Source organism: Triturus cristatus, chromosome 8 (assembly GCF_964204655.1).
Source record: "Triturus cristatus chromosome 8, aTriCri1.1, whole genome shotgun sequence".
NCBI lineage: Eukaryota > Metazoa > Chordata > Amphibia > Caudata > Salamandridae > Triturus > Triturus cristatus.
This window is the reverse complement of record NC_140591.1, coordinates 168,983,444-169,008,963: the sequence shown is the minus strand read 5'-3', so window position 1 is coordinate 169,008,963 and position 25,520 is coordinate 168,983,444. Positions and strand designations below refer to the sequence as shown.

The window sequence follows — 25,520 nt, the reverse complement described above, 5'->3', positions numbered from 1 at the left end:
AAAACACGGCCTCCAGACTCCTGTAGTACTGACATACAGGGAGCGATCAGGGATCCTCCAAAGTAGGGAAATGTGTCTTAGTGATCTCATAACGAAGCTCAGTCCTGCATCTCAGATGGGCATCAAGATCAGATCCAGTAATGGCACCCCTAGAATTGCAGTCATTGTCGTTGGTACTGACAAAGCATCCAGCGCTGGAGTGGACGTATGGGGTGGCTCTGGCAAGGAGCCTGGTGAAGACACCATAGGAGTCAGATGGTGCCGGGGCCGAACCCACCATCAGAAGCATTGGGCCCAAAGCAGATCCAGAGGGAGTCGGAAGCTTCCTGAACTGTTGCAGCATGGCTTCCCTTAAGACCTTTATCTGTTGTGGGTTCGACATCTAACCAGAGAACTGTGGCCACATGGGCACCATCTGATACAGATCAGGGTACCTAAAATATGCCCACTACCACAGATAGAGTAATTTCACAGTTACACGCACATACATTCATCATACACTAGGGCCCATTTCACTAACATAACGCTCCAATACTCTACCAGCAGCAAACCTGTGGGAAGAAAACTCCTAAAGCACCCTGCATCTATATCTAGGCGATAGGACCAGTTTAGTGGTTGCCTAACATAATATAAACAATCTATAAACAATAATCATAAAGTCTTCAATAAACAACAAGGAAAGAAACAACCAACACCATATTTAAAAGTTATATTGCTTTATCTAAAATTAGTCAGAGTAAATCAGAATAAATCATTTCTCATAGTTACCTATTCTAACTAATGTCAGAACGGGTCAGGACCAGTCTCTCAAAAAGTCTTTTCAGGATAAGGTCCTCAGCATCAGTCCTCAGCAACGCTAGTTCACGCAGCAAGGCGACGAAAGAAAAAGTGTGGAGAGCCCTCCCTAAGCTAACATTTTATAATGCAAAATACAATGAATACCCACATGAATTCAACAAGTAAAATTGTATCACTGAGCAGAACGAGAAGGAAGGGATGTAACTCTGCAACATCTTGAAATCTCCGCTCAGGAAAAGTCACAATACGCAAATCACGGAACAGAAACCAAGAACTAGAAACTATTAAAGTATCCATCTCGCTCATTTCCCTCGGCAAACCGGCTTTAGCACAATGTTCTTTCTCAGGCTCTTTGTTTACCAAGGACAAATCATTTCTTTTGGAGATCCTCCAAACTTGCTGATGTCCTCCCGGAAATTTCCATATAAGGACTACGGTCAGTTGTCTGTAACCGAATTCCAGCAGGGGTCTCCCTTGTCACATCACAGATTTCGCCTGCACCACAGCTCAGCCAGGCTTCAAATCATTCTCAGTTATTTCACAAAGGCCTCCATAGGCCACAATAGACCATCTTTAATTAAAGAGACAAAATAAAGATTACTACATCATAATGATTAAACAGTGTTAACCCCACTAACACCCTTATGTGTATGCATTTATCTAGCTTTGCGACATATAGGGCATTAATTCAGACAGCGTTTTGTGCTCAAAATAAATAGCACACAGCAACGTTTAAACATGAAAACTTGCACGTTATTGTAAATACAAAAACAGCACACGTATGCTAACCCTCATGTAACCTTCTCTTGTGTTAGGACAAACAGGTTGATTAGTGAAACACACTTGCACAAGACAAATAATTAGTTGTTAATTATTAATAAATTAATAAAACGCATAGACATGCCAGAGCTTCAAAAGCCCCAGAATTTTCTAACAGAAAACTCTGCTCCAGCAATCCCCCCTTTGGTGATTTTATCACCAAATAAACCCAAAAAAAAAAAATTAGTGAAAATTTAGTCCCATTTTAGGAGAAATCAGAAATGTCTTTTCCCCTTACACAACATTAAACACCAGTCACTCTTTCATCATCTCTCTTAGTCTCTAAATAAACACTCTCCCTTAATTCTTCTAATTCAATCTCTTCTGGTTCTCTTTTCGAATTTTTCGAATTCTTATTTTTCTTTTCATTTTTAAATTTCTCTTTCCCTCTCCTGTTTTTACAACACACACACATTAATCTCAGTATCAGCAAAGCAACAATTATACAAGACAAGGGAAACAATATTCTACCTACAATAGTACTACCTATTTTTGCAATAAAATCCTTAACAGCTATCATTTTATTAGCTAGTTTAGTCCATAAACTCCCAGTTTCAAGTGGTACTAAATCTTCATGCAAATCAGTAATATTTTTGATATAGACCTTCAGGTCTCTACTTTCATCAGGAATGTAAGTGCAACAATGTTGACTTTCAAAATTCCACAAACTCCACCCTCCTTAGCCAAAAGAATATCAAGGGCAAGTCGATTTTGCATAGACATGGCACGTACGGCACTTAACTCCGTATTCACCAAAAGAAATCCTCCTGCGGTATTTGTCGATAAACGATCAACCACTGTGGACAATTTCCGAATTCCATAAGCATTTAAAGAAATTCCCACTGCTGGAATCAAAACCCCAAAAATGTCACCCACAATTTCAGACCAAGTTTCTCTCCTAAAACGTTTTAATAGGTTAATATCTTCTACATCACTTATTTTATCTGTATGAAAAATCTTAGGAAAAACCAAACCCACATAACATGTGCCATACCAATGGTCAGGCAACTTGTAATAAGCCTTGTTCCCACACACATAGTACACTCCTGGAAAAATAGTATCTTCTCCACCTCTGAAACCCCAACCAGTCGCAACAAAGTATGTATCATGGCACTCACTAGTCCCCACAAAATATGTATCATATTGGGATTTCCTTCTGGTAATGCATAGTTTACCCTTCTGCGGTGCATCTAGAGCCAAAGTTGGACTAGCCCCATTTCTCAACTCTTTTCCCATCTCAATGTCCCAAATTGTCTCACTCACTTCATATTTTCCCCCTTTCTCATGCATGTTCACTCTCCTTTCCTCTACCATATCCAGGAAAGCTTTCTCCTCTTCTTTCAAACTGCAAGTTAAATTATTCTTAAAAATGTAATCTAATGTTAGTCCTTTTTCTTCAATAAAAATCTCACCAAAAGTGTTAGCTTCTTTAGCTGGATTCAGCTCTTTGTTCATTGGCAAGTGCCCAAAAATACTATCTCTGTTAGACATTTTATAATCTATTTTCCCTAACAAATAAAAAACACTACTTAAAATACTACAAGAAATACCATATGTAGCTGGTAAATGGTGATAAGTAACACCCTCCGAAACGGATGCAGGTAACTGCATGCAGACATAGCAATCCCTCACTTCCATTGTCTTCACATATTCATATAACAGTTTAGAAAAAACATTACTAGAAAAATTGTTAATTGACCTATCTTTGTGTATGTAACTATTTCTAATTGGAATTTCTTTTTGTGAATTCTTCTCTATATTAGTCATATTTTCTGTGTCCATCCCAAATTCAACCTTAAAAGTAACTAATAAAACTAAAACACCCCATAGAAGCATTAATATTCCAGTACAACAGCAGCACATCTTGCACCACTTTTTTAAGAAGGCACATCTATTTTGATTATTCTCTATGTTAGCCATTCTGCTTTAACTTCTACTACTCCACTACTGAAATTAGAACTCTTCAAATCTCCAACGTTTATTCCAAACTCTTCAGCTTCTTCAAAGATCTTTCTGTTCACTCAATCCAAGTAAATCCTTCTTTTACTCAGTTTGGATACTCATCGTTTTTCACTCCAATTTCTTCAACATCAAATTGTATCAGATCTCCAACACTCGAATCCTCAGTATCTGACTCTTCTCTGATGTCAGTCAAGAGTACTTTCAGAATTTCACCAGTATTTTCCTCAACCACTTCTCTCAAGACCACTTCCGGATTATCTTGAGTCACTGTTTCTTCTTTTCCTTCTTCAGACAGTGTCACATAAGACCATTCCGGTGATCTGTACTTTTGGTTGGGTCTTTTAACTCTTTTTATTTCTACTGGTTCTTTCGTTCTTCTTGATTCTTCTTCTTCAGCCTTTGAAGTTTGACTGGATACCTCATTCACTTGTTCAGCTCCCGATGTATTTGCTCTTATTATCCTGTATCTCAGTCTTTTCACTCTGTTGTTAGGCCAACGATCTCCTTTCACAACCTTTTTCAGCTTTTCTTTAACACTCCTTTCTCCAATCGAAGTTCTCTTTCTCAGAACTCGACCTTCTGTTTGTTCATTCTCATCATCCGATTCTGTTTCAATTGCCTTTTGCTTTCGTTTCTTAGCAGTTTTCTTTTCTTTCACAGATTCCTTCACCACTATTTGAGACTTCCCTATTTCTGTCCCTCCTCGGGTCTCCGACACGCAATCTTCTTGCTGTCTATTTGTCCCTTTACCTAACTCCTCATCAATGTTCCCTACACCTCCTCGGGGGTCTTCCGCAATCTGTCCCTCTCTATTTTCTTCTGACCCTGTTTCTTCAAGAATAATCTCAAGTGGCTCTTCAATCTCCTCCTCTTCTGATTCAGGAGTAGTCTCAATGTGTTTTCTCTTTTCTTTTCTTTTCTTTTTCCTCCACTGCTACTCGAAACTTCAGGCTCTTTCACAGAATCAGAATCTGATCTCCCTTCTGATACTCGCAGTGAATCTCTTGAAGCTCTCTCTGCTTCTTTTCTCACTGATTCTGTATCTTCAGGATCTTCACCATCACTGGAATCTGACTCTTCATAATACTCTTCACCAGTTCCCTCTCTCGGACTTGGAATTCTCAGAGTATGACTTGCATGTACCCAGTGTCTTACTCCAGCACACTTTACTGCAGTCGTTGTAGTCAGAATAACTTGTCTCGGCCTTCCCCACCTTGGAATCAAGCAATTTCTTCTTCTGTGCACCTTAATCCTCACCCAGTCACCTGGACTCAGATCATGGGCTTGCTTCTTCTCAAGTGTGGTAGCTTCTTCTCCAACCTGATGAAACACAGAATGAACTGCGTCAGCCAGGCCTTTACAGTAATCCAAAATCATGTCATCAGTTATTGTCATCAACTTATTCACAGGCACGAATGCATGACGCATTGCACGTCCCATAATGATTTCATGCGGACTTAATCCTGTAGTTCTGTCTGGAGTAGATCTCATAGTCATCAAGACTAGAGGCAGAACATCTGGCCATTTCATGCCAGTGGCTAAGCACATTTTTCCAATTCTGTTTTTAATTGTGCCATTAATCTGCTCAACCACACCAGAAGCCTCTGGTCGGTATGCACAATGTAGCTTCTGCTGTATTTTTAATGCTTCACAAATCAAACTAATGAGTTCATTTTGAAAGTGTCTACCTCTGTCAGATTCAACTGTAACTGGAAACCCAAACCTAGGAATCAACTCCCTCAACAGTAATTTTGCCACTGTTAATCCATCATTCCTCCTTGTCGGGTAAGCTTCCACCCACCTTGAAAACAAACAGACTACCACTAGGACATACCTCAGTCTGTTCACTTGGGGCATTTCAATGAAATCAATCTGCATTCTTGTGAAAGGACCTCCTTCTCTGCCAATTGTCCCTAAACTCACCACCGTCTTTTTCCCAGTGTTAAACTGCTGACAAATTAAACACCTTTGACAGATGCTTTCCGCAATTGTTCTAAACTTTGCATTGTACCAGGTCTGTTTAAAGGACCTAATCATCGCGTCCCTCCCCAGATGTCCCTGGCCATGATACATCCTTGCCATTGATGACAAAATTGAGTTTGGCATCACTGGTCTGCCATCTCTGTAGACCCAAACATGGTCTGTTTCTCTTGGAGCACATCCTGCCTTAACCCAATCTCGTTTCTCTTCTTCTCCTGCCTCATCTTGTAACTGTTTCACTTCATCCCACGTTTCTAGGACATTAGTAAACATCACAGAAGAAAAAGACATTTCCTCCTTCTCTCTTTCCCTGTTAATTGATTGGTTTGTTTTGGCACAATACTGCGCCACATCGTTAGCATACCTGTTGCCAACAGTGATAAAATCCTCTCCTGAAACATGTGCTGCACATTTTACAACTGCTAACTCCTTAGGCAGCTGTATCGCCTCAAGCAATTTTCCAATCAGCTCAGCATTCTTTATCGGAGTTCCACCCGATGTCAAGAAACCTCTTTGTAGCCACAGTTGGCCAAAATCATGCACCACTCCAAATCCATACTGACTATCAGTCAACACAGTTGTTCTCAAATCTTTCCCAATCTCACAAGCTCTTGTCAATGCCACTAATTCAGCCACTTGCGCAGATTTTACTCCTTTCAATGGTGATGCTTCCATAACTTCTGAAACTTTGCACACTGCATATGCTGCACAAAGCACACCATTATCATTTCTCAGGCATGATCCATCCACAAACAACACATGATCATTCTCAGGCAAGGGAACATCCTTGATATCTGGTCTTGGTTTCGTACAGTACTCAAGCACATCCAAACAATCATGATCATTTTCCATCTTTATACCCACATTCTCAATATCCGGCAGAAGTGTCGCTGGATTCACATTCGTACATCTTTCAAGAGTCACATTTGATGCTCCCAAAATCACTTTCTCATATTTAGTCAACCGACTATTTGACATATGCTGAGTTCTGCTTCTTGTCAAAAGAATCGCCACATTGTGAGGTACGAATACCCTTACAGGATACCCCATTATGATCCCCTCACTCTGTTCCAGGCTTCTGCATGTTGCAGCCACAGATTTTAGACAACCTGGTAAACCCACAGCTACAGGATCAAGTGTCGATGAGAAGTACGCAATAGGCCTTCTCAATTGTCCATGTTTCTGGATTAACACTGAAAGTGCACATCCATTTCTCTCACTGCAGTACAGTTCAAACTCTTTTTCATAGTCTGGCATACCCAGAGCTGGAGCTTCACACATTTTTGTTTTGAGCTCTTCAAATGCTGCCAATTGTTCTGCATCTAGATCCAATGGATCTGTCATGTCACTTTTTGTCAATTTAATCAATGGCTTTGCTATCAGGGAAAAATTAATTATCCACTGACGACAATATCCCACCATACCCAGGAACATTCTCACTTCTCTCTGGGTTTTTGGAGCTCTCATTTCTCTGATTATTTTAATCCTGTCAGTAGTCACTTTTCTCAGACCTTTCTCAATATTATGTCCAAGATAATGCACCTCTTTCTTGCAAAATTGTAATTTGGCTGGGGATACCTTTAACCCTCCATCTGCCAGATGATTCAGTAAAGCTATGGTATCCACTTCACAAGCTTCACGTGTCTTTGATGCCACCAGTAGGTCATCAATGTATTGTACTAGCACTGAGCTTTCAGGCATGATCAAACTTTCCAACGATCTTTTCAATAACTGATTGAATATCGAAGGACTCTCCGTATACCCCTGTGGGATACGACACCATGCTAAAATACGCTGGCCAAACCTAAATGCAAAAATCGGCTGGCTGTCATGATGCAATGGAATTGAAAAGAACGCATGACACAAATCAATCACTGTATACCACTCAGCATCATGTGGAATTTGATACAGAATCACCGATGGATTCGGCACGATAGGACAACATGCCACCACAATCTGATTAACCTTTCTCAGGTCCTGCACGATCCTGAACTTGCCATTAGGCTTTTTCAGTCCCATTATCGGTGAATTACACGGACTACTCAGTAGTTCTCTTAGGACTCCTTGCTGAATCATTTTCTCAATTATAGGAGTTATCCCTTCAATTATCTCTGGTGTCATTTTGTACTGAGGAATGTTAGGATATGCAATTCCTTCTTTTACTGCAATTTTCACTGGATCTACATTATTCATCAATCCCACATCCTCTCCTGTAAAATCCCAAACTGCTCCTTTCACTGTGTTTCTCAGCACTTGAGGCAGATCCTCCGGATTGAACACTGGAAATGTACCAATTAATTCACTTTCTCTATTTTCTAAAGTCATCCGGTAGAAAACATCATCATCTGGTGTCTCAAAAGCTATTCCATCTGGTGTACAGAAAATTGTGCAGTTCATCTTGCATAATAAATCCCTACCTAACAGGTTCACTGGGCTTGTGTCACAGACAATAAATCTGTGCATGTCTGAAAATTTCCCTATCTGTACTTTCACTGGTTCAGTAAGACGTGTTCTGATTTGTGTATTGGCTACACCAACTACTTGGATTGCTTCATCCGAGAGAGGAAGATTTTTAACATCTATTGACCTGACAGTTGATCTTGTCGCACCTGTGTCTACTAAAAAAGTAACACCTTCTTCATTTATTTTCCCATCCACAAATGGTCCTGCCTGGTCTATTTCTAGAGTTGCACCAAGTATGCACTCTTCTTCCTCTCCTCGGCACCGTCAATAATCACCTTCAGACTCACTCCCTTCACTCTTTAACAAGTACTGCTGTACTTTGTTAGTACGTCTTGGTTTGTTTACCTGCTCATCATTGAAGAATCCCGAATCCTGACTGTACTTTTGTACCCCTCTATTCTGCGGTAAAGGTGGTTTTGGCTCTTGACTCTGCTGCTGTCTCACAACTTTCTGCTGTTGTTGCTGCTGGTTATTCCCATCATTCTGCACCTGTTGATTTAAGGATTTACCCTCATTATTCGCTAATGGTGGATTAGGACATTCAGATCTCCAATGTCCCAGCTGGCCACAGTTGTGACAAGGAAACTTCTTTTTGGCTTCCTCAAGACTTCCCCTTCCTTTTCCTGCAAATCTCGGTCTATTTCCTGTATTATTTCCTGGATTATTTGCCTGTTCCACTAACTGTGCTTCCTGTCTTTCTGCAACTTTCACCTGTGCCCACATTGCTTTTTCCTTCAGCTTTCTTTGTTTTGCTTCAATTTCATCACTGAAATATTTTGCATGTCTCAGAATCTCATCTACTTTCTTACTCTGCCAATCCACTGTGTGTTCACGAATTCTCTCACTAATTTCAGGTCTAAGACCATATACAAATCTGTATACAAAATGACTCAAATCCTTGTCACCCAGGTGTTCATCTCCACTGAATTGTTTAAAAGCCAGTATTAGCCTTTCGTAAAAAGCATGAACTGATTCTTTTGCTTCCTGTTGTGTTCGATCTATCTTAACCCAGTCTGTCTCTTTTGGAGGAACTTTACTCTTCAGGTATACCATCACCTGATCATACTTCCTCATTACTTCTGGATCTGGTGCCCCTGTTTTTGGATCTCTTGGATATTCCTCACTAGGCCAACTCACAACTATTTTACACTCTGTCCACAAGTCTGCTGGAACAATTATATCAAACAGACTATTCAGGTCAACCCACAGCACTTTTGACAATTTCACAAACCTGTCTACCTGCCTATACCACTCGACGGGCTTTTCTCTCAATCGAGGGAAATCATTCGTAAATGATAAAATATCCTGTCTGGTCCATGGAACATGTACATATCCTCCTCCAGGTATTTCTCTCATGGGAAACTGCTCCACTGGTTTCTCTTTTTCTCTTACTGGAAATGCTGAGTAAGTTGTTCTATCTTCTGATTCATCCCTTTTCTTATACCACCTATCCTTCCACTTTTCCACATCACCCCATCTACGCAATAATGCCACCATTTCTTTAATCTGTCCTGTTCTACCAGAATTATTCAAATTCTCTATGTCCTTCTCTGTGAAATCCATCCTGTACGTTTTCTGTAAAGCCTTTACTTTATCAATGTCATCTCCTTGCTCATTTGCTATCGCTCTCAGTCTATCATGTGTATTTCTTGCCCTCCATGTTATGCTCTTGCACATGAACAATAATTCACCATCATGATGACTTTTCAGGATTTCTGTCGGAACTGTTCCTGTCACAAGCTCTTCTAATTCTATACGTAATTTAACCACATCAACAACTTGTGAATCTTTATCCTTTTTCTGAAGAACCTTCATCCAGTCATTTAGGTCATCAACTGTTATTTCCGTAGTTTTTCTTGCTGTAACTATTTTTCTCTGCGGTTCTAAAATTGGCATCCCTAAACTACTAGAATTACTAACATTCATGAATTCATTACCTGCATCATGTCCTGTTTGTCTCAGGTCATTTCTCCCTGTTCTTTTACCTGAATCTCCTGAAGGACCAGCTGAATTATTTGCAATATATGGAACTACCAGCCCATTTTCACTTGCTCTCTGTCCGTCAAACATAGGAATTACCGGACCTATAGTAACAGGCACTGTAACAGCTTCCATATTCATCGTTAATTCTCTAATTTTCTCAGTCAGTTCTGTTGTCGTTTTTGCTAATTGTCTGGCATTCCTGGCATTTTCCTCTCTGAAAGAACTATTATTTCTTGATTCAGGTGTCATTTTTTCTTTCTCAACTGTATCTCTTATCGGAGAAACAACTGGTGTACTCTCTTCCGATTCTGATCTATATGGAGGTGGTCTCTTGTACATCATATCATTCAAGACCTCATCTTCAAACTCTCCATATCTTCTCCTATCTGTCTCAGAATCCCTTTCTTCTGAAGGAGCCGAAGCTTCAACTGTTCTCATAGGATATAATCCTTCTGACATGGTAGCATCTCGCCATCTTTTCATCCGATCCTGATGTGTCTCACGATCATGTCTCCTCCCAAACATATACCTGTACTGACCTCCAGTTCTCTGTCTTTCTCGATTTAATACTTCTTCTTCCCATTCCACTAAAGCCTCGAACTGTGTAGGTCTCGGCTTCGGGTCCAAGCATAACATCTATTCCCGTAAATTTCTCAACACGGCCAGATTAAATGAACCATGTTCTGGAAATGCTAAAACACCATCTTCTTTAGTATAGCCAACCCAATTCTGCAACCATATACAGGTATGTAATCCATATTTCGCAACCATGAAGGATGCAGGTGTTTTCGCTGGAGGTAGCAACTCACCCTCTCTTGTCTTAACCTCTTTATCCTTGCTAAACCACTTCTTAACCTTTCCAAAGAATGTTTTCTTCTTTTTCTCTTCTTGGTAATACATTTTAACTAATACTTATTAAACTCTCTACTTTTAAGTCGAAAACTCAATTCTCGTTAACGCACCAGTCCTGGAGCGTCTACGTCACTAAGCAGCTCTTCCAATCCCTGCGCGACTCACACTAACGCACCAATCCTAGCGCGAACCCTATTCCGAGTTACTATCCAATCAGTGCGCGAACCTTCTGACGTCAGTAACCGCTGCAGTCTCTGTCTCTTGTCTCTGTCACTCGTCTACCCCTCCTTTACAAAAAAAAAACTCTCAGTAGACTTCGTGTGTCAAAATTTCTACAAATCTATTAGTTACGACATGGAAACATCTCCATTGTCTGCTTCGCTAACCACAGAATAGTAAAAGAGAGTCTATTTCTCAAGAGTCAACAACTTTACATACATCTCATAACTGTTTCCTCTAGGACGTATCCAAAAGAGTTTTACAATCAATAAATGTATATGCATTCACGCACATTCATACGAGAAAAATATAGTACATACACACAGAATCCTGCTTCTCGAGAACAGCACAACCTGTCTCTGTACAGAATTATAACTCACAACAACTAAGCAGCTTACCTCTGCCCAGTTCCTCAAACAAGCTCAGAGAATACCTATTATTCCTCCCGCGATAAGCTTTAACGGCAATCCTTACGGATCCCTGGGACTTAAGACCAGAGTTTCACAGATAACCTTCACTACGATACACACTCCTTATATACTAGTAATGTCTAATAGTAACATTCAACAATGTCACCAATTCCGAACCCAGACAATGTGAACGCGCAACTTCTATTGTCACACGTAATTCCTTACAATCCCGTCTTTCCCGAGAGCAGCATATACACCTTCCTCTGCCCTACTACGGAACTGCTTCCAGCTTCCAAGTTCCAGAAGCACTACATATAACTCAACATTACGACTCCAACATTTAGTATTAGTACATATACCAAAAACATCAAAATAGATCAATAATCAATAAGCTAATTTACAAGCAATCTTATCTTATCAGATCAAGACAACCATCTAAACCATCCTCTGCTACCAGAGAAATTGATACAGATCAGGGTACCTAAAATATGCCCACTACCACAGATAGAGTAATTTCACAGTTACACGCACATACATTCATCATACACTAGGGCCCATTTCACTAACATAACGCTCCAATACTCTACCAGCAGCAAACCTGTGGGAAGAAAACTCCTAAAGCACCCTGCATCTATATCTAGGCGATAGGACCAGTTTAGTGGTTGCCTAACATAATATAAACAATCTATAAACAATAATCATAAAGTCTTCAATAAACAACAAGGAAAGAAACAACCAACACCATATTTAAAAGTTATATTGCTTTATCTAAAATTAGTCAGAGTAAATCAGAATAAATCATTTCTCATAGTTACCTATTCTAACTAATGTCAGAACGGGTCAGGACCAGTCTCTCAAAAAGTCTTTTCAGGATAAGGTCCTCAGCATCAGTCCTCAGCAACGCTAGTTCACGCAGCAAGGCGACGAAAGAAAAAGTGTGGAGAGCCCTCCCTAAGCTAACATTTTATAATGCAAAATACAATGAATACCCACATGAATTCAACAAGTAAAATTGTATCACTGAGCAGAACGAGAAGGAAGGGATGTAACTCTGCAACATCTTGAAATCTCCGCTCAGGAAAAGTCACAATACGCAAATCACGGAACAGAAACCAAGAACTAGAAACTATTAAAGTATCCATCTCGCTCATTTCCCTCGGCAAACCGGCTTTAGCACAATGTTCTTTCTGAGGCTCTTTGTTTACCAAGGACAAATCATTTCTTTTGGAGATCCTCCAAACTTGCTGATGTCCTCCCGGAAATTTCCATATAAGGACTACGGTCAGTTGTCTGTAACCGAATTCCAGCAGGGGTCTCCCTTGTCACATCACAGATTTCGCCTGCACCACAGCTCAGCCAGGCTTCAAATCATTCTCAGTTATTTCACAAAGGCCTCCATAGGCCACAATAGACCATCTTTAATTAAAGAGACAAAATAAAGATTACTACATCATAATGATTAAACAGTGTTAACCCCACTAACACCCTTATGTGTATGCATTTATCTAGCTTTGCGACATATAGGGCATTAATTCAGACAGCGTTTTGTGCTCAAAATAAATAGCACACAGCAACGTTTAAACATGAAAACTTGCACGTTATTGTAAATACAAAAACAGCACACGTATGCTAACCCTCATGTAACCTTCTCTTGTGTTAGGACAAACAGGTTGATTAGTGAAACACACTTGCACAAGACAAATAATTAGTTGTTAATTATTAATAAATTAATAAAACGCATAGACATGCCAGAGCTTCAAAAGCCCCAGAATTTTCTAACAGAAAACTCTGCTCCAGCGGCACCATCCATGGAACAAGCTTGAAGTCAGATGATGGCATCATAGTCATATCTTTGCCATGTCGACTTCATGGCGTGTCCTCCGCATGAATGGGGCAAGAATGAGATTAGTCCTACTTGGACTTGTTGCACCTGTCGCACAATTTGTTCTTGAACTTTGTCTTTGGCGTGCCTAAAGATGGTAAATTGGAGTGTGACTGGGATCAGGAGTGCTAACAGACGCATGACTTTGAGTGGGACTGGGTCCACCGCATGGACAGCAAACTAGCTTGCTTTTTTTGTGCTTGTGAAGCATTAGACGCCTCAGGCAGACATTGTGCAGATCTGTGACCCACATGTGCTTCCTGCAGTCATGGCACGATTAAAAGCCTATTATTTTTGGGGGAAATATTTTCCTGGCTACACTGCCCATTGAAAAGGAGATTTTTGCATCTGTAAAACTCTGACAAAGTCAGGAGCAGAGCTACTGATCTGCACCGAAGCGCATGGAAAGAAAGGAACTGACGTCATCGCACGGGGTGGCACTGTGCCTAACTTCCAGAGGCGGCACAACGTTGCCGCGGAGTCTGATGGTGACAACTTGTGGCACTCGTGCATTTATAAAAAGTTCTGGATCCAGTCGAGCGACAGGTATATTCAAAAGGTATCTAGGTAAACTACATTTGTAAATTCCAGAATTCAGCCTAATTTGATATTGATATTGTGGCACAGTATTGTGAAAACCCAATAAATTCATAAATGTGCTATGTTCTTTTATGTATCAATTTAATGTTGCTTGTTTCAACATCCCTCACACTTTGAGAATTATTAGTGGAATTAATTTGGTCATTCATTCTCAGATTTCCAGGGTGCTACAGAAGGATGCAGAGCAGGAGAACCAGATGAGAGCTGAAATTCAGGGCATGAAGTTAGAGCTGTCGGCTATTAGCATGATGGACGAATTTGCCAGATATGCAAGACTGGAAAGAAAAATTAATAAAATGACTGACAAGCTCAAGACTCATGGTACAGTATTGCTTGTTTTCTATTGTGTACTGTGAAGTCCATGTTCTAAGTGTGCACCTAATTTATCAATCAATCAACATTTATATAGCGCAACACTGTCACCCCCAGGGGTATTTGGGCGCTGTGGGTATGATCTCTAGGTCTTGAGTTTCTTTCTGAAGTCTGCCAGGGAGAGTGCTGCTTGGAGATGGAGGGGCAGGTCGTTCCATGTCTTGGCTGCGATGTAGGAGAAGGAGCAGTGGCCTCCGCTTCGGCTGCAATGGATGCGGGGAGGTGTGTACGGACAATTGAGGAGGATCGTAGTTGTCTTGTGGGTATATAGAAGTTCAATTGATGGTTGATGTAGGACGGTGTTTGATCAGGAAGAGTTCTGTAGGCGTGCGTGAGGATCTTGAACTGGCATCTCTTCAGGATGGGGAACCAGTAGAGGTTTCTGAGGTGGGGGGTGATGTGCATCCATTAGGGTAGGTCCAGGATGAGTCTGGCTGCAGCATCTGTATGGTCTGGAGTCTTCTGAGGAGCTGGTTGGAGTTGCCGACATAGAGAGCATTGCCGTAGTCGAGGCGGCCGGTGACGAGGGCTTGAGTGACGGTCCTTCTGGTGTTGACTGGGATCCATCTGAAGATTCTGCGGAGCATGCGAAGAATGTGTAAGGAGTACAAGGCGACTGCATTGATGTGTTGCTTCATCGTCAGTTCGCTGTTGAGGATGATGCCTAGGTTGCGTGCCTTGTCGGTTGGTGTGGGTGTTGGTCTGAGTTCTGTTGGCCACCAGCTATGGTACCAGACGGAAGTGTTCTTCCCGAAGATCAGTACTTCTGACTTTTCGGAGTTTCGTTTAAGGCAGTTGTCTCTACATCCAGCTGGCTATGTTGATCATGGCGTTGCAGAAGTTGGTTTTGGCGTTGGAGGAGTCGGTGAGTGAGAGGATACGTTGAATGTCGCCTGCTTAGGAGAATATGTTGAGGCCATGGAATTTAACAATTTGTGCGAGGGGAGTCATGTAGGTGTTGAACAAGGTGGGGCTGAGGGATAATCCTTGGGGTACGCTGCATATGATGTCCTTGGATACGGAGGTGAAAAGAGACAGCCAGATTCTTTAAGTGCGTCATATAAGGAAGAAGGCGATCCACTTGAGGTTATTTTGCTGGATGCCGATGTTGTAGAGCCTGTTGATGAGGGTGTGGTGGGATACGTTGTCAAACACAGCAGAGAGGTCGGAGAGGGTAAGCGCCACAGTCTTGCCAAGGAGGGTTCTGATGTCTGTTGCAGCAATCAGCACTGTCTTGGTGCTGTGGTTTGTGCAGAACCTGGACTTGGAGATGTCCAGTAAGTGGTTTTGTTCCAGGTATTTGGTGAACTGTTGGTTGATGGTCTTCTCGAGTACTTTGGCTGGATAAGGAAGCAGGGAGATAGTCGATAATTTTTGATTTTGCTTGGGTCGGCGGAGGGTTTCTTTAGGAGGGGTCTGAGCCGTGTTTCTATCTTTCCGGGAAGGCTGCTGTGGAGATGGAGGTGTTGAGGCTGGTGAGTTCCGCGCTGATGTGGTTGGTTCCAAGGTTGAAGATACGGTGGTGGCAGGGGCCGCTATATCGATGTGGGCATTGATGGCTCCTCTCTTGGCTTCTTTGATGTGCAGATGGTAGTTCTTGAGGGCTGCCTTTTGTGCGGCTCTGTCTGAGGCGTTCCTCGTGATGCGCCATCGTTTCTCGATTCGGTAGCATTTGCGCTTGATGATTCTGAGCTCTGGGGTGTAACAGCTGGCTTGTTTGTCTATGTGTTACAGACTCATACCAACGTGTTACAGTATGCCTCATGATTATGTACCTATATTGAAATGTCCAAGCTCCTGAAGCACTGGTTGTTTCTGCAGGTGAGGGCAGCATTATGCAGTGAGATCTGCATCCCTGCCAAACCCAGAAACCTAAAACCATATTTTGGGTCAAACGGAGGGAAATTAGTAAGTGTATTGACATGCATTTGCTGGAATGCATTATTGAGGACTATACAGAAGTAAAGTGCATTTAAATTGACAAATGTAGTTCTTAAAAAAGGGACTTGTCCTCCATAGGGAACACATTTTAAGTGGTGTGGGTCTGTATAAGCCCAAAGGCATCAGTAGTTATGCGTAGTTATATATCAAGGACTGCTGATGATTAATCAAACGTTGGGCTTTTCTTGATTCTTTTAATTTGCGCTTTGAACATCTTGCAGCAAACATCACTCTATATCACTGTCTTCTGAGCTACTTTACGCCACTGCACTCTACTCCACTCTACTCTACCCCACATGACTCAAAACCATTGCATTCTATGCAACTGCACTCTACATCAACTACCCTCCGCCACTTTACTCTGCACTACTTCACTCTACTTTAAAACTATTTACTCTACTCCTCTGCAATCTACGTCACTATTCAACTTTGCGCCATTCTACCCTGCATCACTGCAAACCATTGCACGCTATGCCACTGCACTCCACACCAACTACTCTCCGCCACTTCACTCTACTCTAAAACTATTTACTCTACTCCTCTGCAATCTACGTCACTATCCAACTCTGTGCCATTCCACTCTACGCCACTTCACCCTACATCACTGCAATCTACCCTCTGCATTTTACGCCACTCTATTCTACACCGCTTTACATCACTGTGCTCTGTCACTGCACCCTACCCAACTCTTTTCTACTTTGCATCACTGCTCTCTGCACTGTTTTACTCTGTACTACCCTACTCTACGCCACTGCACTCTATGCCACTGATCTCTACGACACTGCACTCTACGTCACTCTACCCTGCAAAACCGCACTCTGCCACTGAACTCTACACCACTCTACTCTAAGACAATCTACACTCTATGCCACTGAATTTTACTCTGCACCACTATACTGTGACACTCTATGCCACTCCACTCTGTATCACACCACTCTAATCTACTCTGCACCACTGCACTCTATGCCACTCCACTCTAAAGTGTGGACTGGTTCGGACCTCGCTCTTTTTGGTGTCTGTCCAGTGGATGTGAGACTCTTGGGCCCACATCTATGTTTGAAGTTCTAAGCGCAAGCCAGGCGGGGACGATGTTTGGGAGGAGAGAGAAAGGGCGGCGTACCGCCAGTTCGATTTCTTTATTGGTGATGCCTAATGCGCGTGTCAAAAAGGCGTCCATGGTCGTATTTGGACCCACTGTTGAAACATTAGCGTTAGTATTGCATTTTCCCTATTGGGGTTTAGGCATGATAAAATGACAGGGGGACAGAAACAGAGAATAATAATCCTGATTGTTTCGCATGGGATTAATCGCACAAATATGTTCTGCAAAAAGAGGAAGAGATACTTCTTTTTTGGTGGCTTAGCTTTAATGTCTTTTCTCTCTCGGAGAGTAGTCACTGTATATCGCCTTGATTGATTAGTTAGTGGTGAATTGGATGTCGACTTGAATTTTATTTATGCAAAATCCGCACCCAGAGCCAAGCGGGATGACCCACCTGCGTCCTGTGCTGTGGTTGATTTAAGGGCTGGCTGGACCAATCAGGGAAGGACTGGATGCCTGTACTGGCGGGAGCTTGTCGTCCTGATTCCTGGAACATGTAGTTTCCCCAGCACGCATGAACAAACAGTATCTCTTGGTTCCCCCAATTAATTATTAAGCAAAACTAAAAAAGTCATTAAAGAAGCAAATAAGGGGGGTGCTTTAAAGTTAAACGATGAAGGAAGGATATCTTTCATGAATAAACATTGTCAAAAAAAATATTTGAAAGATCTGAGGAAATTAGATTATGAAGAAAAAGAGAAACTTTGGAAAAATGTAATAACTTAGCTTAAAAAAAAATATTTTTGAATTTGTTATGTAATAACTTGGGATAAAACAAAAAAATAACCACAGTACTAATATCCGGAAACCTTTGGATGCATTTTAAATCACAGATGTATTGTCTAAATTAGTTGCAGGGCACTATTTGTTAGGTATATGCATTTCAATAGAGATGCACTCACCAGCTGGAGTCAAGATGTTTATATTTGTGACAAAAGATAATGCAGATACGACAACTAAACCCCCATCACCAATAGAGGCACATATAAATAATATCAAATTTTGACATGCACAAGGCTCTGATAGAATGCCAGTACTTGTTATGAAATTAACACCTAATATTTAGGCTGCAATGCTCCACTCACTCTTCCATGTGATTATTCAAACAAACAGTATTCCACACTCTTCGAATGCCATTTTAAAAAATCGGCAATCAAATTTGTTCTGGAAACTACAAGATGATAGCTCTCATGGCTAAATCAGGAAAAAGTTTACAAAACATCTACTAAACCCTATGGAGGACTGGGTTGAGTCAGCTGGAATTTTACCAATTACGCAAATCTGATCACTCTAATTTGGATGGTTGTGTTTCTTTAAGATTTTTAGCAGAAAAATACATAAATCTCAAAGTAGGAGATGTGTATGTCACTTTTATATATGTATCTACTACATTCAACGCTACAGATTGAAACAGGCTGTGGAGGTACACCAATAACTGAACTACATAAGCGAGCATGGACCCAAGTACAATTAGATGTGAAGGATGCATATACCAGGAAGGTTGGTATCCTAAGTGGCTTGCAGCAGGTCTGTAGTTTGGCTCCACTATTGTTTTCCACCTATATAGCAGATGCCTAAAAGTATCTTCATGCCACAAAGTCATTTCCACCTAAATTAGGCACATCTTCTATTTAAGGTATCTTTTATGCAGAGGATACTCTTCCTGTGAATGCAACCGTAATAGTGCATTAGCGGTCATTAGGTGCCTTTTCTCTGTATTGTAATAAAAACGATTTAAAAATTGAAAATGATGTTTGGAATACAGAAAACTAAAACTAAACTTAGCTAATGTTTACTTGAACTTTTAAGATTAATGTGAATAATATGATGGGTGTGTGCACATACCATGGCAAGTGCTTTGGTAAAATAGGACACCAGGTAAGCCCATACATTAATTGATGTGCTTAAAAAGACACTTATGACATGAAAATTGTTAGCACATACAATATATAAAATTGAATTTAGAGAGGAAAACATGTTAACAAAATTCAGACTACTGCAGGATCCTTCTTGGAAAAATGGAGTGGGTTACCACACATTTATCCAATACATGTTTTATGATTAGAGCTGGGTTTGGTTGATATAATTTATAAAAGAAGTTTACATATTTTGTATTGCCTAAAAACGGCAAATATTGATTCATTTCGTTTCGTGAAAGTTTTGGACTATGGCAGTGCACTCTGGGATCACACCTCCTCAAAAGACTGCAGACAATACAGAACATAGCGGCCAGACTCATCCTAGACTCTCCAAATGGACCCACATCACCCCTCACTTCTAGAAACTCCACTGGCTCTCAATTCAGAAGAGATGCCAGTTCAAGATGCTAATCCACACCTTCACCACCAGTAACTAGAGTACATCAACCACTGACTCAACTTCTACCTTCCCTACAGACACCCACGCTGCGCCTCCCTCTGCCTCACCCACACCCCCTGCATCTGCCTCAGCAATAGTGAAGTGCGCTCCTTCTCCTAACTCGCCTGAAGTCCTGGAATTATCTCCCACTCCACCTAAGGACCTCATCCTCTCTGCTGGAATTCAGAAAAGGACTCAAGACCTAGATGTTTGTCTGAGCACCCTGCAGCACCACCCGCAGCGCTTAGATACCCTCACAGGTGATTAGCTGTGCTTTACAAATCCAGTTTGATCAATTGATTGTTAAAAACTAAGATACATTTATTAATTATAAAAAACGGAAGATATAAAGAAAAAAATGCATGGAAACAAAATTGAAAGTCTGTAAGCAAGTTAACATCATATAATTCTGATTTAACTTCTATATAGGAAGTATATTAGATATTTTCATACATCATTTTGCTGTTATCTTAGTGAAATTCGGTTAAAAGAAGTGAGACGATGGATGCTGAAATCAAGAATTATCCAGATAGTTGATCAGATACAATGGGTTTTTCAGTATAACAAAACTAAGATGCTTAATATGTGCCTGTTTTGTAACAAGCAACTGTTAACCTTGCATCACCTTTGCCTTTTTTTGCACGATCTTCCATTTGCGGAGGAAAGCCCCGTTATTACATATTATGAGGAGATTGAATATTTGATAAATGTTGGTTATGTTAGTGTATATATATCATGAAATGCGAAAATTTAACAATGTGTTATAATAAATGAGGAGCGTTTCTTGCAATACTATTTAAGAAATTAGATGCTATAAAGTTTAATATATAAACACCAGGATTGTGACATAATGTGCATTTGTTGGCTAAAAGAGCATTTTTATTTTTGGGATTTCCTAAATTTCTTATTTTGAATGTGTTGAGGCAATTAGGCTGTTACTTGAGTTTATGTAATTGTATTTTAAAATTATCTAAGTTGTTAATGTGAATTAATAATCAGTTAACAAAAGTATGGTTTGATGTTTGTTTGCCATTATTGGCATAGATCACACATTAAATAAACTTACCCCAAAAAATCTTATACTTTATTAGTGTTGGTACCTTGAACATTGCTTTTAACCAGCACCTATAGACATTTTCATGTATGAGATGTTTATAAATAAATGTTTTCTTATTTCGGCTAGTTTTAGTACAGGCTTGTCATGTAGGGGTCAGCATCCAAACTACAGAAGGTGAAGCAGTCGCTCAGCATATTTAGGAAGCATGCTAATTGTTGGCAAGGCCAAGCAGCTACATTGACTTAAATGTATCCGCACCTGCACCACGGGTTCAGCCATAAGGCATGTTTTGGCATTGGGGTTTTTCTGCATTGCTCCGTTTGATTGATTGGCTGGAATTGTTTCTCGAACAAACCTCCTTTATGCAGTAACTACTCTATGTTTTAAGATGAAGCTTTGGAGAAGTGTACTTAGCACCAAAAGTGTTTTTCATGGAGGATACTCCCCACAGATAGCTGATTTTTCCTTTTTTTCTTATTTCGAGGACTTAGTGGTGTTATTTGATAGAATGTTTTCAATATTTTATTTCAGCTCTGTCTTTTCTTGATGTTTTTATTGCAAGTAAAGTTGGCACAACTGATATGGGTGTGGGCAGTGCCTTTTCTAACTACTTTGTCTTTACCCCTGAGGATAACCAAAGGAAATGATGGACGGAGTGTTGAACATTGCAAGCACTCACCCCCAGTCAACTGATCTGGGTTTAATCCATCACCGTTCTTTAGCCCACTCTGCCACCCCAGTTCAGACATGGCCATATGCAAATCAGTCTGACCCTGTGCCTCATGGGAACAGTCCATCCCGAACTGCCAAGACATGTCTTTCCTGGACCGGAAACAAGCTTCCTAGGACCGGTTTCTGGCATTTCAGCCTTCTTCAGCCAGGCTTGCTTGAATCCAGTGGCAAAGTGAGCAAGGGACTCACGTCTGAGCATACCCTGCCAACTTATGGCGAACAAAGCAAAAACCAAAGGAAATGATGGACGGAGTGTTGAACATTGCAAGCACTCACCCCCAGTCAACTGATCTGGGTTTAATCCATCACCGTTCTTTAGCCCACTCTGCCACCCCAGTTCAGACATGGCCATATGCAAATCAGTCTGACCCTGTGCCTCATGGGAACAGTCCAGCCCGAACTGCCAAGCCATGTCTTTCTTGGACCGGAAACAAGCTTCCTAGGACCGGTTTCTGGCATTTCAGCCTTCTTCAGCCAGGCTTGCTTGAATCCAGTGGCAAAGTGAGCAAGGGACTCACGTCTGAGCATACCCTGCCAACTTATGGCGAACAAAGCAAAAACCAAAGGAAATGATGGACGGAGTGTTGAACATTGCAAGCACTCACCCCCAGTCAACTGATCTGGGTTTAATCCATCACCGTTCTTTAGCCCACTCTGCCACCCCAGTTCAGACATGGCCATATGCAAATCAGTCTGACCCTGTGCCTCATGGGAACAGTCCAGCCCGAACTGCCAAGCCATGTCTTTCCTGGACCGGAAACAAGCTTCCTAGGACCGGTTTCTGGCATTTCAGCCTTCTTCAGCCAGGCTTGCTTGGATCCAGTGGCAAAGTGAGCAAGGGACTCACGTCTGAGCATACCCTGCCAATTTATGGCGAACAAAGCAAAAACCAAAGGAAATGGTGGACGGAGTGTTGAACATTGCAAGCACTCACCCCCAGTCAACTGATCTGGGTTTAATCCATCACCGTTCTTTAGCCCACTCTGCCACCCCAGTTCAGACATGGCCATATGCAAATCAGTCTGACCCTGTGCCTCATGGGAACAGTCCAGCCCGAACTGCCAAGCCATGTCTTTCCTGGACCGGAAACAAGCTTCCTAGGACCGGTTTCTGGCATTTCAGCCTTCTTCAGCCAGGCTTGCTTGGATCCAGTGGCAAAGTGAGCAAGGGACTCACGTCTGAGCATACCCTGCCAATTTATGGCGAACAAAGCAAAAACCAAAGGAAATGGTGGACGGAGTGTTGAACATTGCAAGCACTCACCCCCAGTCAACTGATCTGGGTTTAATCCATCACCGTTCTTTAGTCCACTCTGCCACCCCAGTTCAGACATGGCCATATGCAAATCAGTCTGACCCTGTGCCTCATGGGAACAGTCCAGCCCGAACTGCCAAGACATGTCTTTCCTGGACCGGAAACAAGCTTCCTAGGACCGGTTTCTGGCATTTCAGCCTTCTTCAGCCAGGCTTGCTTGAATCCAGTGGCAAAGTGAGCAAGGGACTCACGTCTGAGCATACCCTGCCAACTTATGGCGAACAAAGCAAAAACCAAAGGAAATGATGGACGGAGTGTTGAACATTGCAAGCACTCACCCCCAGTCAACTGATCTGGGTTTAATCCATCACCGTTCTTTAGCCCACTCTGCCACCCCAGTTCAGATATGGCCATATGCAAATCAGTCTGACCCTGTGCCTCATGGGAACAGTTCAGCCCGAACTGCCAAGCCATGTCTTTCCTGGACCGGAAACAAGCTTCCTAGGACCGGTTTCTGGCATTTCAGCCTTCTTCAGCCAAGCTTGCTTGAATCCAGTGGCAAAGTGAGCAAGGGACTCACGTCTGAGCATACCCTGCCAACTTATGGCGAACAAAGCAAAACCCAAAGGAAATGATGGACGGAGTGTTGAACATTGCAAGCACTCACCCCCAGTCAACTGATCTGGGTTTGATCCATCACCGTTCTTTAGCCCACTCTGCCACCTCAGTTCAGACATGGCCATATGCAAATCAGTCTGACCCTGTGCCTCATGGGAACAGTCCAGCCCGAACTGCCAAGCCATGTCTTTCCTGGACCGGAAACAAGCTTCCTAGGACCGGTTTATGGCATTTCAGCCTTCTTCAGCCAGGCTTGCTTGAATCCAGTGGCAAAGTGAGCAGGGGACTATCGTCTGAGCATACCCTGCCAACTTATGGCAAACAAAGCAAAAACCAAAGGAAATGATGGACGGAGTGTTGAACATTGCGAGCACTCACCCCCAGTCAACTGATCTAGGTTTAATCCATCACCGTTCTTTAGCCCACTCTGCCACCCCAGTTCAGACATGGCCATATGCAAATCAGTCTGACCCTGTGCCTCATGGGAACAGTCCAGCCCGAACTACCAAGCCATGTCTTTCCTGGACCGGAAACAAGCTTCCTAGGACCGGTTTCTGGCATTTCCTTTGGTTTTTGCTTTGTTCGCCATAAGTTGGCAGGGTATGCTCAGACGTGAGTCCCTTGCTCACTTTGCCACTGGATTCAAGCAAGCCTGGCTGAAGACGGCTGAAATGCCAGAAACCGGTCCTAGGAAGCTTGTTTCCGGTCCAGAGAAGACATGGCTTGGCAGTTCGGGCTGGACTGTTCCCATGAGGCACAGGGTCAGACTGATTTGCATATGGCCATGTCTGAACTGGGGTGGCAGAGTGGGCTAAAGAACGGTGAGGGATTAAACCCAGATCAGTTGACTGGGGGTGAGTGCTTGCAATGTTCAACGCTCCGTCCATCATTTCCTTTGGTTTTTGCTTTGTTCACCATAAGTTGGCAGGGTATGCTCAGACGTGAGTCCCTTGCTCACTTTGCCACTGGATTCAAGCAAGCCTGGCTGAAGACGACTGAAATGCCAGAAACCGGTCCTAGGAAGCTTGTTTCCGGTCCAGAGAAGACATGGCTTGGCAGTTCGGGCTGGACTGTTCCCATGAGGCACAGGGTCAGACTGATTTGCATATGGCCATGTTTGAACTGGGGTGGCAGAGTGGGCTAAAGAACGGTGATGGATTAAACCCAGATCAGTTGACTGGGGGTGAGTGCTTGCAATGTTCAACGCTCCGTCCATCATTTCCTTTTGTTTTTGCTTTGTTCGTTGGCAGGGTATGCTCAGACGTGAGTCCCTTGCTCACTTTGCCACTGGATTCAAGCAAGCCTGGCTGAAGACGGCTGAAATGCCAGAAACCGGTCCTAGGAAGCTTGTTTCCGGTCCAGAGAAGACATGGCTTGGCAGTTCGGGCTGGACTGTTCCCATGAGGCACAGGGTCAGACTGATTTGCATATGGCCATGTCTGAACTGGGGTGGCAGAGTGGGCTAAAGAACGGTGATGGATTAAACCTAGATCAGTTGACTGGGGGTGAGTGCTTGCAATGCTCAACGCTCCGTCCATCATTTCCTTTGGTTTTTGCTTTGTTCGCCATAAGTTGACAGGGTATGCTCAGACGTGAGTCCCTTGCTCACTTTGCCACTGGATTCAAGCAAGCCTGGCTGAAGACGGCTGAAATGCCAGAAACCGGTCCTAGGAAGCTTGTTTCCGGTCCAGAGAAGACATGGCTTGGCAGTTCGGGCTGAACTGTTCCCATGAGGCACAGGGTCAGACTGATTTGCATATGGCCATGTCTGAACTGGGGTGGCAGAGTGGGCTAAAGAACGGTGATGGATTAAACCCAGATCAGTTGACTGGGGGTGAGTGCTTGCAATGTTCAACGCTACGTCCATCATTTCCTTTGGTTTTTGCTTTGTTCGCCAAAAGTTGGCAGGGTATGCTCAGACGTGAGTCCCTTGCTCACTTTGCCACTGGATTCAAGCAAGCCTGGCTGAAGACGGCTGAAATGCGAGAAACCGGTCCTAGGAAGCTTGTTTCCGGTCCAGAGAAGACATGGCTTGGCAGTTCGGGCTGGACTGTTCCCATGAGGTACAGGGTCAGACTGATTTGCATATGGCCATGTCTGAACTGGGGTGGCAGAGTG

At 42.4% G+C, this 25,520-nt stretch overlaps 1 protein-coding gene across 2 annotated transcripts in view; it reads left to right on the top strand.

Moving 5' to 3' along the window:
- The window catches only part of GET1 (guided entry of tail-anchored proteins factor 1), a 362,252-nt gene that overhangs the window by 53,027 nt on the left and 283,705 nt on the right, over positions 1-25,520 (top strand). Inside the window, exons 2-3 of one of the 2 annotated variants that reach the window (XM_085621248.1) lie at positions 14,124-14,289; positions 19,780-20,820. In XM_085621248.1, the coding sequence (XP_085477374.1) occupies positions 14,124-14,289; positions 19,780-20,009 (396 nt within the window). In that variant the 3' untranslated portion in view covers positions 20,010-20,820. Of the gene's footprint in view, positions 1-14,123; positions 14,290-19,779; positions 20,821-25,520 lie in introns of those variants that run through there. The other variant, XM_085621247.1, reaches the window with a different exon arrangement.